At 43.7% G+C, this 13,182-nt stretch overlaps 1 protein-coding gene across 12 annotated transcripts in view; it reads left to right on the forward strand.

Moving 5' to 3' along the window:
* FRMD4B (FERM domain containing 4B) overlaps window positions 1–13,182 on the forward strand; it is a 425,720-nt gene that overhangs the window by 365,540 nt on the left and 46,998 nt on the right. Inside the window, exon 1 of one of the 12 annotated variants that reach the window (XM_086680973.1) lies at window positions 2,612–2,997. The exons of the other annotated variants lie outside the window; for them this stretch is intronic. Within the exon in view, the coding sequence (XP_086537099.1) occupies window positions 2,627–2,997 (371 nt within the window). The 5' untranslated portion in view covers window positions 2,612–2,626. Of the gene's footprint in view, window positions 1–2,611; window positions 2,998–13,182 lie in introns of those variants that run through there. 12 annotated transcript variants of the gene reach the window in all.

Here is a 13,182-nt window from a genome sequence, read left to right on the forward strand (position 1 = left end):
AAAAGTAAGCCCTGATTCACCAGCTACGGGCAGAATCAGGCTAGGAATCCAGGCATTTGTATTTCACAGCTTCAGTATTTTGCATTTCAGAACAGTTTGCTTTGGACAGTTTTAAGACTTGATGCAAGTAAACGAAAATAAAAGACCCGAAGTTCCACCTTTATATAACTTAGACGGCTGCTAACACCACAGTGAGGATCAACCCCGTGCCAGGAGGGATCCGGGCCTTTGCACCGTCTCTGCTACTTGGTACTAATATGAAACTCAGTCTTGCCTGGGCCTTTCAGATAGCAGCTAAGACATCTGTGTATTTGGGGTTCAGTAGGAATAGAAAGTAGCATGACAGGTGCTTCTCTCCCCGAAGGGCAAGCCATTCAGAGTCGGCCTGAACTAAGGGATGGCATTTTGAGGAATGACTTCTACATCCCCTCACTGATACACATTTCAGTGCCTTTGCATTTGGCTCAAGAAACACTGAGTAAGAACACAACACATACTCAGTCTTATTATCTATTCAAATGGCTGATGTGGTTAAGTCCACTTTTGGCGTGATCAGGAAGGACACACTGAGTCACACATCTAGGATGAAGGGATAAATTTGTGGGGCTTCAAGCTGACCGTAAATAATTTTCACTTGCCTCGTAGGCAGTTTCCCAGGAGAGGAACAGATTTCTTTGTCTTTATCGTCTTTATAGAAAACATGATTTGATTGATTATTTTTCTTCCACATGTCCTTTTTTCTAACTCAAGATTTGTATAAGAGATCGTTTTGAAAACTTACAGCAAAATATACTGACAGAAAATTTACCATTCTTAACCACTTTTAAGTGTCTAATTCAGAAGTATACGATATATTCTCATTGTTACGCAACCGATCTCCAGAACTCTTCATCTTAGCAAAACTGAAAGCCTATGGCCATTAAATACCCTGCCCTATCACCCCTACCCCAGCTCCTGACAACCACCATTCTACCTTCTGTCCCTATGAATTCGTGAAATATTTTTATTTTGCTATGTTTACAGATTTTCACCTTAACCTGCTTCTCAGCCTGAGTCCTTCTTACGAATTTTCTTTCTTCTGAAAGAGTAGAAGTTTCAAAGTAGACATGATTAGAATCCTCAGTGAGCTGGCTAATGTTTAGAAAAATCTCTCATCACATTTTCATTATTATCAGAAATTCTTTTGACTTAAAAAAATAGTTTGATAGTTGATCACTATCAAGCATGCTGATGGACGGAGTTAATTTGCCCTGTGTTACAAGTTAGGCTATGGACAAAAATCTAATGGCGAAAGAATTCAAGCTGAAAGGATACTGTGTTTCTCACCAAGCAGATTCCTTGCATCTTGGGTACAGCACTGAGATAAGGAAGGTCCCATACAAATTCTGTGGACTGGTCATGATGTGGGAAGAGCAAGATTCAAAGCTGAACTTGAACCAGTTATAGTGGACACTGCTGAACCAATCCTAAAACTACTTACAACTTGGGACTTGGCAAGGTGCTTCCATAGTTTTCTCCCCGTGTTGTTTATTACCAACCCTTAAGGGGTGGCAGGTTTAGCAAATAAAAATAGAGGATGCCTGCTTAAATTTGAATTTTAGATAGATCATGAATATTATTTTTATTCCATTATACTTAACATACAGTGTTTTATTAGTTTCAGGTGTACCTTATAGTGCTTTAACAAGGAATAAATTTTTTTAGTAGAAGTGTGTCCTAAGTATTTAATCTGGCAACTCTAACCTAAACCACCCACTGGGGATTCTTGGTGGTAATAATCCACCCCTAGCCTGTCTGAGCACGGGGGGAATAAAGAGTTCAGTAAGCTCTCTGGTCACTGTCAGAAACGAAAGAACGCAAGAACACGTTTACTGAACGTAGGCAGGTGCCGTCACAGCATTCTGCTGACAGACAGGACACCGTCCCTATTTTTATAATAAGGAAGCCAAGGCTTACAAGGTTAGTTTATCTGAGACCACAGAAGGCCTACAGAGCACAGAGACCTGGGACTGAATTCAGTTCTCAGACCAAACCTTATTACTGCACATCACAGGTGGAGAGCCAGCTGCTTGGTTGGTTGGTCTGTTGATGTTTCTTTTTTTTTTTAATTTTTTTAAATTTTTTTTTTCAACGTTTATTTATTTTTGGGACAGAGAGAGACAGAGCATGAACGGGGGAGGGGCAGAGAGAGAGGGAGACACAGAATCGGAAACAGGCTCCAGGCTCTGAGCCATCAGCCCAGAGCCTGACGCGGGGCTCGAACTCACGGACCGCGAGATCGTGACCTGGCTGAAGTCGAATGCTCAACCGACTGCGCCACCCAGGCGCCCCCAGGACAGTCCCCTTTAAAGCCAGTTTCTTTTATTGTCCTGCTAAGGAGCTGAGAGGTCCCAGGGAGCTGGAGATCAGAGGCGGCCTGGAAATGCATGTTCACACCTGAACCCCAGTGAAAGGGCTTCATTTGCTCAATGACGAAGGGGAGGCACCCCTTTCCCCGGAAGCAGTGGGGACTCGGGAGCTTCAGCGGGAGGCTTGGAAGATGACTTCTGTAAGGCTCTCAGTGATTTGGCTGGAGGTGTGATCCAGAAACATTTAGAGGGGGTGGGGGTGGGGGGAAATTCCAAGAATGGAAAGATCCTGTGACCTGGGAGGGGAGCGGTCGAGGTCTGGACCAGCCTGCCTGGCTTTTCCGGCCCCTCCCCGCTTCCACTACAGCTTTCCAGTCCCCTCCTGCGCCTCCTCCCCTCCTTCCCCGTCCGCGTCCCGGACCTGGAGTCCCCGGGGCCAGCTCCCCCGCTGCCGGCGCTCGAGACGTAGCGCCACCTCCCTGCGGGGCCTTTGGTTAAGTCTTCAGACCTCCGTGCGCCGGTTTCCCGTCTGGGATCTCAGCGTTTGGACCCAAGGAGCTGAGCTCGCCCCGCCGGCCGGCTGCGGTTTGGTCTGGAGGGGTGGAAGGCAAGGAGGGCGCTTCGTCGTAGCTACTGGGAAATTACCTCGGTCTGTAAGCAGTTTTTCTGTCCTAATTATTTGCAGTGGTGACATTAGACAATTGAGGGAGTTGCAGCCTAGCTTTCTGCCCTTGCAGACAATTGAGTATGAATGAACGCGTCTAGGTGTTTCCTACTTTCTCCATCCCGTCCCAGGACTTGGACTCCTGTAACAGAGATAACTGGTCGTGAGCAGAGAGCTTACTATGAAATTTTGAGGCAGTAGCAAAAAAAATGGGGCATCAGGAATACTTTGTGGGGTTGAAGGAGCCTTTGTTGAGGTGGAGAGCTTCTTTTCTGAAGTGAGGTTCAGGTGAGTTTGGATGTAAAATTCTGCTGAAAATGACTGGGGTCTGATTCTGTAGCTTTTTAAGAAAAAGAAAATTTTTTAATGAAATTTGCTGTCTTTGCTGTTAGGGGACAACTGTGGACTGAGGGTTGTTTTGGTTTGGTTCAAGAAACATGAATATGTGTTTTGTTATCTGTGTTCAGATCTCTCGTTCAGTTTAATTCAGCCTTTGGCTAATCCAGATTAATCTAACTTTAAAAAGCCACCTGTCCTCCCCCAAGAAACTGTCATAGAACCAGTCAGTGGCCACCATGTTTATAAATTGCAAAGCCCCAAGTTAAGCTGATGAGTCTTTCCTTCCTCAACTACCCTTTCCCCATTTTCTGACCCTTCTCTTTAGAATCTGGAGGAGTTAAGCAAAGAGGGTAAAGCACAGGTTTGGAGTCACATCTGCTACTTTCTTACTGTGCCAGTTTATTTTTTTTTTTAATTTTTTTTAATGTTTTTATTTTTATTTTTGAGACAGAGAGAGAGCATGAATGGGGGAGAGGCAGAGAGAGAGGGAGACACAGAATCGGAAGCAGGCTCCAGGCTCTGAGCCATCAGCCCAGAGCCCGACGCGGGGCTCGAACTCACGGACCGTGAGATCGGGACCTGAGCTGAAGTCCGACGCTTAACTGACTGAGCCACCCAGGCGCCCCCTTACTGTGCCAGTTTAAATTAATCTGTCTAAAATCTCAGTTTTCACATCTGTGAAATGGGGGAGCTGATGATAACAGCATAATACACCTGTAGGGATAGGCTTTCACCCAGACTCTGCCATCTAATAATGCTCAGTCAGTGCGAAACTGTTATTCAAAGCATTTCTTTTGGGGACTAAATGACATGCTCACCTGGCATCAGTGCTAGGTCAGCCACCCAGAGTCTCCAAACTAAGGTCCTGTCTCTTTTTTGAAAATCTCTTTGCGTTTTATGATGTGTGTATTCTACTATTCTATTGCTAGGCTCCCCTTGAGCCCTTCTGATTCAGCAGGTCTGGGGCAGGACTCAAAAATTTGCATTTCTAACAAGTTCTGAGATAATACTGATTCTGCTGGTCTGGGGACTATGATGTGATAACTTCTGTGTTTCTTATGCTTGCGATTTTAATGTCCCCTTACCTAGGAACTGGCAGAAAGAAATTTGCCGTTAGAACTCCCTCGTTATTAAGTCAAGGAGCTAATAAACCAGACTCTTCATAGAAGACCAAGTTCAGAGATAACTGAAAGAAATGCAATTTTTTTTTTTTTTTTTAATTAAAACAGGGTGGTTTGAAGGCGTTCTGGCCGGTGAAAAACCACCCGAGGTAAACTGATAACACCTTAAATTGCTGATCACCGAGTGTTAATCAGTCCAGTAGACTGCTCGAGGAACTTCCTGTTTATACACAGTAACTGGTACCTTTTAATAATGACATGGTTAAACAAGCTATCATCCTTAAATCCTGGATCCAGCAAGTAGTTGAGTCGGCACATAGTCCACCATGTAACCGACATTCTGTGCACTTTTTCTACCTAGTATGATCATGACCATGTCCTGGTCGGTCAGTGAAGTGCATGGGTTTCAAGCAAGCATAGATAAGGAAGTAGCTTATCATCAGGGTCTCTACAGGGCAATGCCAGGAGACTAGCAAATGTTTTTAATTAGCACAATTCCTAATGATGGCAAATCTTTAGTTTGCATGGAACATAGCATTAGAACTCCCAGCTGTGACAGCTTGCCCAAGTCCCTGGATGTCCCTTTTCACATCCTTTTACTTAATTTCTTTTTTCCCCCTTATTTAATTTCTGATGATATTTAGACTACATGGTAGACTTAATCTTGAGTGTTTAAATAGGCATTAACTATAGTGTTTTTACATTTACATGTACATTTTTTTCTTTTTTTTTTTTTTTAACGTTTATTTATTTTTGAGACAGAGAGAGACAGAGCATGAACGGGGGAGGGTCAGAGAGAGGGAGACACAGAATCTGAAACAGGCTCCGGGCTCTGAGCTGTCAGCACAGGGGCCCGATGCGGGGCTCGAACTCACGGACCGCGAGATCGTGACCTGAGCCGAAGTCGGCACTCAACCGACTGAGCCACCCAGGCGCCCCTACATGTACATTTTTTAGCAACATATTATATCTACCCAGAAGTGTTTTTTTTAATTATTTATTTTATTAAATGCTTTAAAGTAATCTCTATGCCCAATGAGAGGCTTAAGCTCACAGCCCTGAGGAGTCTCATGCTCTACCAACTGAGCCAGTCAGGTGCCCTGCATATACATTTTTATGAAATACGGGTTTTGAGTTATATATGGAGAAAAAGACTCCAGCCCTAAGTTACTTTTTAAATAGCTTAGTTTATTTTTTTGTGTAGGAAAGTTGCTACAGTCATTTCCATTGGGTCCTTGTATTTAACATGTGCTTTCTAGGCACTTTTGCTTTGGGTTTCAGGTAAGGAAGAGCTTTAGCATCAAAAAAAAAAAAAGGGGGGGGAAGGTTGGGGCTGGGGCTTGTTTTTTCAAAGTGTCCTAGAAACCTAGGGATGCCCCTACACCAAGCACAGACAGCCGCCATCTTCAAGGGAACTCAGTGATTGGCCTGCTCTGGAAAGCAGTAGCACGGTTTGCTAACTGCCTGCACTTCAGCCTCAGAATGGCAGGTGGCTGGTTGTCTCTGTGAGCATGTGCCCAATTAGCCACAAACAGGTGCACACATTTGCTGGGGGTGGCTGTTGCCACACAAGTGCTCCCACGGACACAAAGGGCGGCCTCAGTTTTGCCAGCCACGTGGTTTTCTCAAAAATGAGTGAGGTTGGCACATTCCTACGGGGTTTTTGAGGTCAGCGAAGAAAAACAAGAGCCCAAGACAGGGGGCTTGAGAATGCCAAAGGGAATCATCGCCTGAAAAAATAGTCACATTGGCGAAATGGTGGGTCATGGGCTGCTTCCTCCTAGAGAGCTGTCAGAATTGGAATCTGGAATACCTAAATGGAGGGGTTCTACCTAGGTCATCAGATGAAGTACACGCATGTTTTTCAATGTGACATCTACATTCCTGCCAACATGATGAAGAAAAGCAATTTCTGGTTTAGTTACTGAGAAGTAACAAGTCCTATAGATTTATGAGTATTCTCTCTGGCCAGGACCTTGAGAAACCAGTCCCTGTTGGCAATTCTGGTCAAGTGCATCTTTAAAATAACATTTCCATTGCCATTAAGGTCAAGAATGCCCCGTCAGGGTGAGTTCATTCAGTGCTGGAGAAAGGCAGAGACATCTCCATCCAGGGCTGCTCACCCCCCAGCTGCTCTCAGACCCTCCCTCTGGATTCTCAGGTTGATCCTGATTCATATAAACTGAGCCTCCTTGCCCTGCCCTGCGCTGCCTGCCTGCCTGCTTGCCAGCCGGCTGGGAGGGGCCTTCAAGCTCAGTGGATCCACGTGGCCTCAGGCTCCCAGGCAAATTCCCCGGCTGAGTTCTTCTGAGGGTGAACAAAGAAGCTCTCAGCTACTGTCAGTCCACTCAGACGTGAAATCTTTCTTGGTCCTAAACTCTGAAAATGATCAAGATTAACCTTAGAATAATGTGCCCTGGTTTCTAACACCCTGGTTGGGTTCCCTTTTTGGTTAGTAAGTTCCAGCCTCTTGCTTTTGCTGGCCACTGGCGCTCTTGGCCTCTACACGACAGTGAGCTTGCTCTTCAGTTCCTCGCTTCCACCCGCTCGCCACGTCTGATTTAGTTTTTGATGTGAATTATATCACACAGAAGAATGCATAAAACAAGTAGGTTTGGTTTAAAGAGCAAATTCGAAAATGCACAGCCACATGGCCACACCCAGGGAGGAACGTTGCCAGGATCCTCTAACCCCTCTCTCCCCACCCCCCCCCCCCCCACTGTGTACTAAATACACTACAATTCTATCATTTCTATTGTTAGGAGATATTCAGGTTGTTTGTTTGTCTTCTTGTGAACTGTGCTGCTATGAAGCTTATTCTTTGGCATGAGTTTCTCTAGGGATATACCTGAGAAAGGTTCTCTGGGTATAGGGCATGCAAATTTCCAAAATGATCGTGCCAATTAACATTCCCACTAGCAAGGGATGCGAGTTTCTATTGCCCTACATCTTTGTGTAAACTAGGCATTGTCATTGTTGTAAGTTTGGCAGTCTGGTGCTTAGTGATGATTCACTGAGGGTTTAGTTTGTGTTTCCCTGAGTACTTATGAAGCTGAATACTTGATTCTGGCTGCTGGCCGTTTGGATTTCTACTTCTGTGCACTGTTTGCTGAAAGGTTTAACCCATTCTTCTGGGAGGCTGCCTGCCTCAGCCATCTTTGGGTCCTTCTGATACTCTCTTTTAATGCTTATAGCTGATGTCCACAGCTCAATCATCTCAGTATTGGTGGTGGCTTATTAGAAATGGACTATTAAATGGGTTCTTACAAGAAAACGATGTTATGTATTCACAAGGAAACGATGTTTTACAACAGTACAAATGACTAAATTTGAAGGGACGATAGGAACCTTTTTTTAATACAATTAAAAAAAAAAAAAAGAGCTTTGTTCTTTCCTGAGAATATAATCATTTGGGATGGTCCAGATTCCACATTTGTCGAAATCATTTATGTATCTCTTTTATTTTTGTACTACTGACAATTTGCACTGTTAATACATTTTCTAAAACTGGAGGGGCGCCTGGGTGGCACAGTCGGTTAAGCGTCCGACTTCAGCCAGGTCACGATCTCGCGGTCCGTGAGTTAGAGCCCTGCGTCAGGCTCTGGGCTGATGGGTCGGAGCCTGGAGCCTGTTTCCGATTCTGTGTCTCCCTCTCTCTCTGCCCCTCCCCCGTTCATGCTCTGTCTCTCTCTGTCCCAAAAATAAGTTAAAAAAACGTTGAAAAAAAAATAAAAAAATAAAACTGGAAACCAAATTGAATTGCTGAGAAGGCATCTCCCTGTTCATTCTGTACTAATCGTGTATGTCACAAATTGCAAAGCAACAGTGATGGCCTCCAGTATATTTTATATGACCTGCACAGCATTTTAGCTCTTATTTTCATTTTTTTGGTGGAGGCAGTACTTTAAAATTCAGATATCTTGGGGCGCCTGGGTGGCGCAGTCGGTTAAGCGTCCGACTTCAGCCAGGTCACGATCTCGCGGTCCGTGAGTTCGAGCCCAGCGTCAGGCTCTGGGCTGATGGCTCAGAGCCTGGAGCCTGTTTCCGATTCTGTGTCTCCCTCTCTCTCTGCCCCTCCCCCGTTCATGCTCTGTCTCTCTCTGTCCCAAAAATAAATAAACTTTGAAAAAAAAAAATTTATAAAAAAAATTCAGATATCTTACATAAAACTCTGAGATTTTTGCCTTAATTTTCGGAAAAAAGAATGTAACTGTCAGGCAATAGTGGATCCACATTCCCACATGGCAGAAATCACCTGGATCTAAGCGATGGCTCTCGATCAGCAGTGGAGTCTGATGGTTTTCCCCCCATATGCAATCTCCTTTTTCCTCCACGGTACTAGACTTTTTAGCTAGACATGTGGCTGCCCCAAGTGAAGATTAGCTGTGGCAGTGTCTTTTCAATTAGGGATAGCTGTATGATTGTTCCAGCCAATAGTCTTAGGAAAGGTGGGCAGATTTCATGTTCGGCCCCTAAAGTAATAGGTTTGTAGAGTAATGTTGTTCCTCTACCTGATGGCTGAACTGTGGACATGGTAATGGGCTATCTTGGACCCTGTGAAGGATAGCATTACCCCAGGAGTGGTGAAGCAACAGTAGACGAGTTTGGGCCCCTGAACACTGCATGCCCTTCTAGGACTGACTTGTACATAAAGGGAAATTAATTAAAACGTTGATCTCTGTCATACACAGTCAAGTCTCCACGCTAAGTAATATACCAAACAGGCAATGTTTTCTTCTTTTCTTCATAGTCACCACCATCCCTCATTGTGTTTCTGTTTCTCATGCTAAGTTTGACCTGCCTTTTTTCAGCTAGCTTAAACAGTTGGATTTCTTTTTTTTTTTATTTTTGTTTTTTTTTTTTTTTAATTTTTAAGTATATTTATTGTGAGAGCGAGAGAGACAAGTGTGAGTAGGGGAGGGGCAGAGAGAGGGAGAGAGAGAATTCCAAGCAGGCTCTTCACTGTCAGCACAGAGTCAAATGTGGGACTCCAACTCAGGAAACCCTGAGATCATGACCTGAGCTGAAACAAGGAGTCATACACTTAACCAACAGAGCCACGCAGCCCCCCCCCCCCCACCCACCGACAGTCTAATTTCTAATGCCTCTCTCACTTGACTCCTGATAGGCATTTGTATCTAAGATGTACTTGTATTCTGATATTTATAGTCTGAGAGTGACACAGGAGAGTAATTCTTTAAGTCTAAAAGATACAATTTAGAAGTTTTAGGGTTGAGGGGCACCTGGGTTGGTTGGTTAAGCCTCTGACTCTTGATTTCGGCTCAGCTCATGATCTTGCAGTTCAGGGCTTTGGCCCCTTCGTCAGGCTCTGTGCTGACAGTGTGGAGCCTGCTTGGGATTCTCTCTCTCTCTCTCTCTCTCTCTCTGCCCCCCCTAAGTTGAGCTTTCTCTCCAAATAAGGTTAAAAAGAATAAATAAGCTTAAGAAGAAAAAGTTTAAGGGTTGAATTATCAGGAGTTTTACAATAATTCAAGTCAGGGTTTCTCATACTCAACATTGCTAACATTTGGGACAGGGTAATTCTTTGTTGTTAGGGCTCTATCCTGTGTGTAATAGATGTTCAGTAGCATCCTGGCCTCTACTCAGCAGATGCCAGTAACGCCTCCTTTCAAGTGTGACTATAAAAAATGTCTTAAGGGGTGCCTGGCTGGCCCAGCTGGTGGAACAGGAGACTGTTGGTCTCAGGGTTTAAGTTTGAGCCCTGTGCTGGGTGTGGAGATTACTTAAGATTAAAAAATACGGGGAGGCACCTGGGTGGTTAGGTCAAGTAAGCCTCCGATTCTTGATTTTGGCTCTGGTCATAATCTGATTGTGGTGAGATTGAGTCCCGCATCAGGCTCCACACCAGGCATGGAACCCACTTAAGATTCTCTCTCCCTCTCTCCCCCTCTCCCTCCCCGTCTCCCTGTCCCTCTCCCTCCCCGTCTCCCTCTCTCCCTCTCCGCCTCCCCTCTCCCTCTCCCTCTCTCCCTCTCCCCCTCTCCCTCTTCCTCTCCCTCTCCCTCCCCCTCCCTCCCCCCTGCCCTGCTCACAGGTGCACAAGCCCGCTCATTTGCGCACTCTCTCTCTCTCAAAAACAAAAAAACAAACAAAAAAAAAAAACCAACTTTAAAAACAATGTCGTAAGACATTACTGAATGTCCCCCAAGGGGCAAAACTACATAAGTTAAGAACCACTAATCTAAAGTGAATTTCTTTCTTTTTCTTTCTTTCTTTTCTACATTAATATACCTTATTATTTTAGAGCAGTTTTAGGTTTCAGAAACTTGGGGCAGGAAGTCCAGGGAGTTCCCATATACCCCCTCTTTCTTGCCCCTCCCGACCTCCCAGCAGTTTCCCTTATTATTAACATCTTACTTTAGTGTGGTTTGCTTGTTACAACTGAATCAATATTATTACATTATTGTTAACCAACGTCCATAGTCCAATTGGGATTCAGTCTGTATATTGTACAGGTTTACAAATGTTAACAAATGCATAATGTCATGTGTGTCATTACAATATTCAGAATAGTTTCACTGCCCGCACATCCCTGTGCTCCACCTGTTCAGGTATATACCTTTGAAACTCTCCTTGAAATGATCCCTAAGCTGCCTCCCTATTAATGCACATTTTAGTTGCTTCCTGTTGATTGATTAGTACCCTAGCCGTCTTAGTGAATGAATACTCATTGTTATTTAGGATACTGGCCTCTGGTTAATCTTTGCTTGTATGTTGATTACTCAGCCCCCATGTCCAGATGAATAACGTCTTATCACATCTGATAACCAGGGCGATTCTGATTGTCTATAGTAGTCCCCACTTACCTGCGGTTTCACTTTCCACGGTGTCAATTCCCCGAGGTCTGGAAGTAGATGATCCTCTCCCTGACGAATCATCAGAAGGTCAATAGTAGCCTAACACTAGGTCACAATGCCTGTCATTCACCTCCCTGCATCTCCGCATGTAGGCATTTTGTCATCTCACATCCCATATGAAGAATGGTGAGTATAGCACAGTAAGATACGTTTAGAGAGAGACCACATTCACGTAACTGTTACGATGGTACATTGTTACCATTGTTCTATTTTATTATTATTTTTAATCTTTTACTATGACTGATTTACAAATTAAAGTTTATCATGGGTATGTGTGTATAGGAAAAAACGTGGTATGTGTAGGGTTTGGGACTATCTGCAGTCTCAGACACCCATTTGGGTTCTGGGAACGTGTCCCCCATGGATAAGAGGAACCATTTTATAGTTAAAATTACTCTTGAAAATTCCTTGAAAAGATGACATATCAAAGACCAGAGTTTATCTTCAATAAATTCAACACAGGTAGTATTTTTCTCATGTTGAACCACATAGCTGTTTCTTTAGTTAGGCTCTAAACATGTAAGTTGCTTGTGTTTAGCAGACATGTATTAAATGCTTAATACATGTTTACAAAATGCTAGAAAAACCTCAGTGTTGTGAGATGCTGGTACTTTGAGGACACAGGAACTAACACCTTCTTGAAGGGCATCAACTTCAAACCTCCGGTTCTGCATTTATTCTCAACCATGAGCTTATTGAAAAGAATGATGGATAAAATCTCTCCCTTACTTCTGTCCCCTCTCTCCTCTCTCTTTTGGCTGACTACTCACATAAGTTAAAAGCAACTCCATCAAATGACACTTGTTTCTACATGCTAGGTATGCAGTATATACTCTATACATATTTGCTGAAAAAATAAATGAGTCTAAACTGAATAGCAGCCTTCACTCTTGTGAGTCTTAATTGCTACAAAATTAACTATAATCCAAAGAAGTAAATGAACGCTAGGCTGAGTTCTTGGAACATAGCATACAGTTCACGTAGACCCAGAAGGTAACAAAACACATGTAATTGGTGGTGATGATTAATAACAAAAAGTTATTTGTCCTTAGCCTCTCATTTTAGAATATGTACATGTATTTGCCCTTCATAAAAAACTCACAAGCCACCTTCTTTGAAAGGGAAATCGAATTTGAAGGACAGCGCATAAAAGAAATTATTAAGAAAAATAAATATTATTACTGGGAGTTAACAGATGACCTTTAATATGAATAAATCGGATTGTGGTCTATTTTGGTTTTCAGGAAGCCCAAACCTGTTTTCCGAGATTGTCAATGTCGTTAAGCCGTACTGCTTAGATTTCAAATGAATAGAGAGATTTATCGTTACGTAAGAACAACCGAGTGACTTCTTGCTTCCTGTAGTCATTTGTAAAGCCGGATCTTTCACCTCTAAGATGAACCTTAAGGCCACAACCTTCGTTTTGAATGTAATGTTGACAGGTGCAAATCATGGTGTCTCCAAGCGAGGGGATACTCCAGTCTATCTGTTCTTAGTGAAAGAGAGTAAGTGTATGTATAGGTTGCTCAGTGGCATGGTCAGGAAATGAGACGGTAAAACCAAAACACAACATTTCTGTGGACATTGACGGAGAGCCATGTATACATCAAGCCTGATGTGGTGACAGGATGAGCAATTTCTAATACGGCACATACACTGTGCCTCAAACAGACCCTGGCCGAAGCCCGTGCTCGGTTTCCTGGGTTAATCTGTGACACTTGATCTGCAAGTGTTGAATGAATGCTTCCGGAGGAGATTCACTTGAAGTTCAGTGTTCCATCATCCAGCCGAGACATTCATCGCTTTGAATGTGAATCACTGAGGCGAACCCC

The sequence above is a fragment of the Puma concolor genome, chromosome A2 (assembly GCF_028749965.1).
Source record: "Puma concolor isolate L17-30 chromosome A2, mPumCon1.1.hap2, whole genome shotgun sequence".
Lineage (NCBI taxonomy): Eukaryota > Metazoa > Chordata > Mammalia > Carnivora > Felidae > Puma > Puma concolor.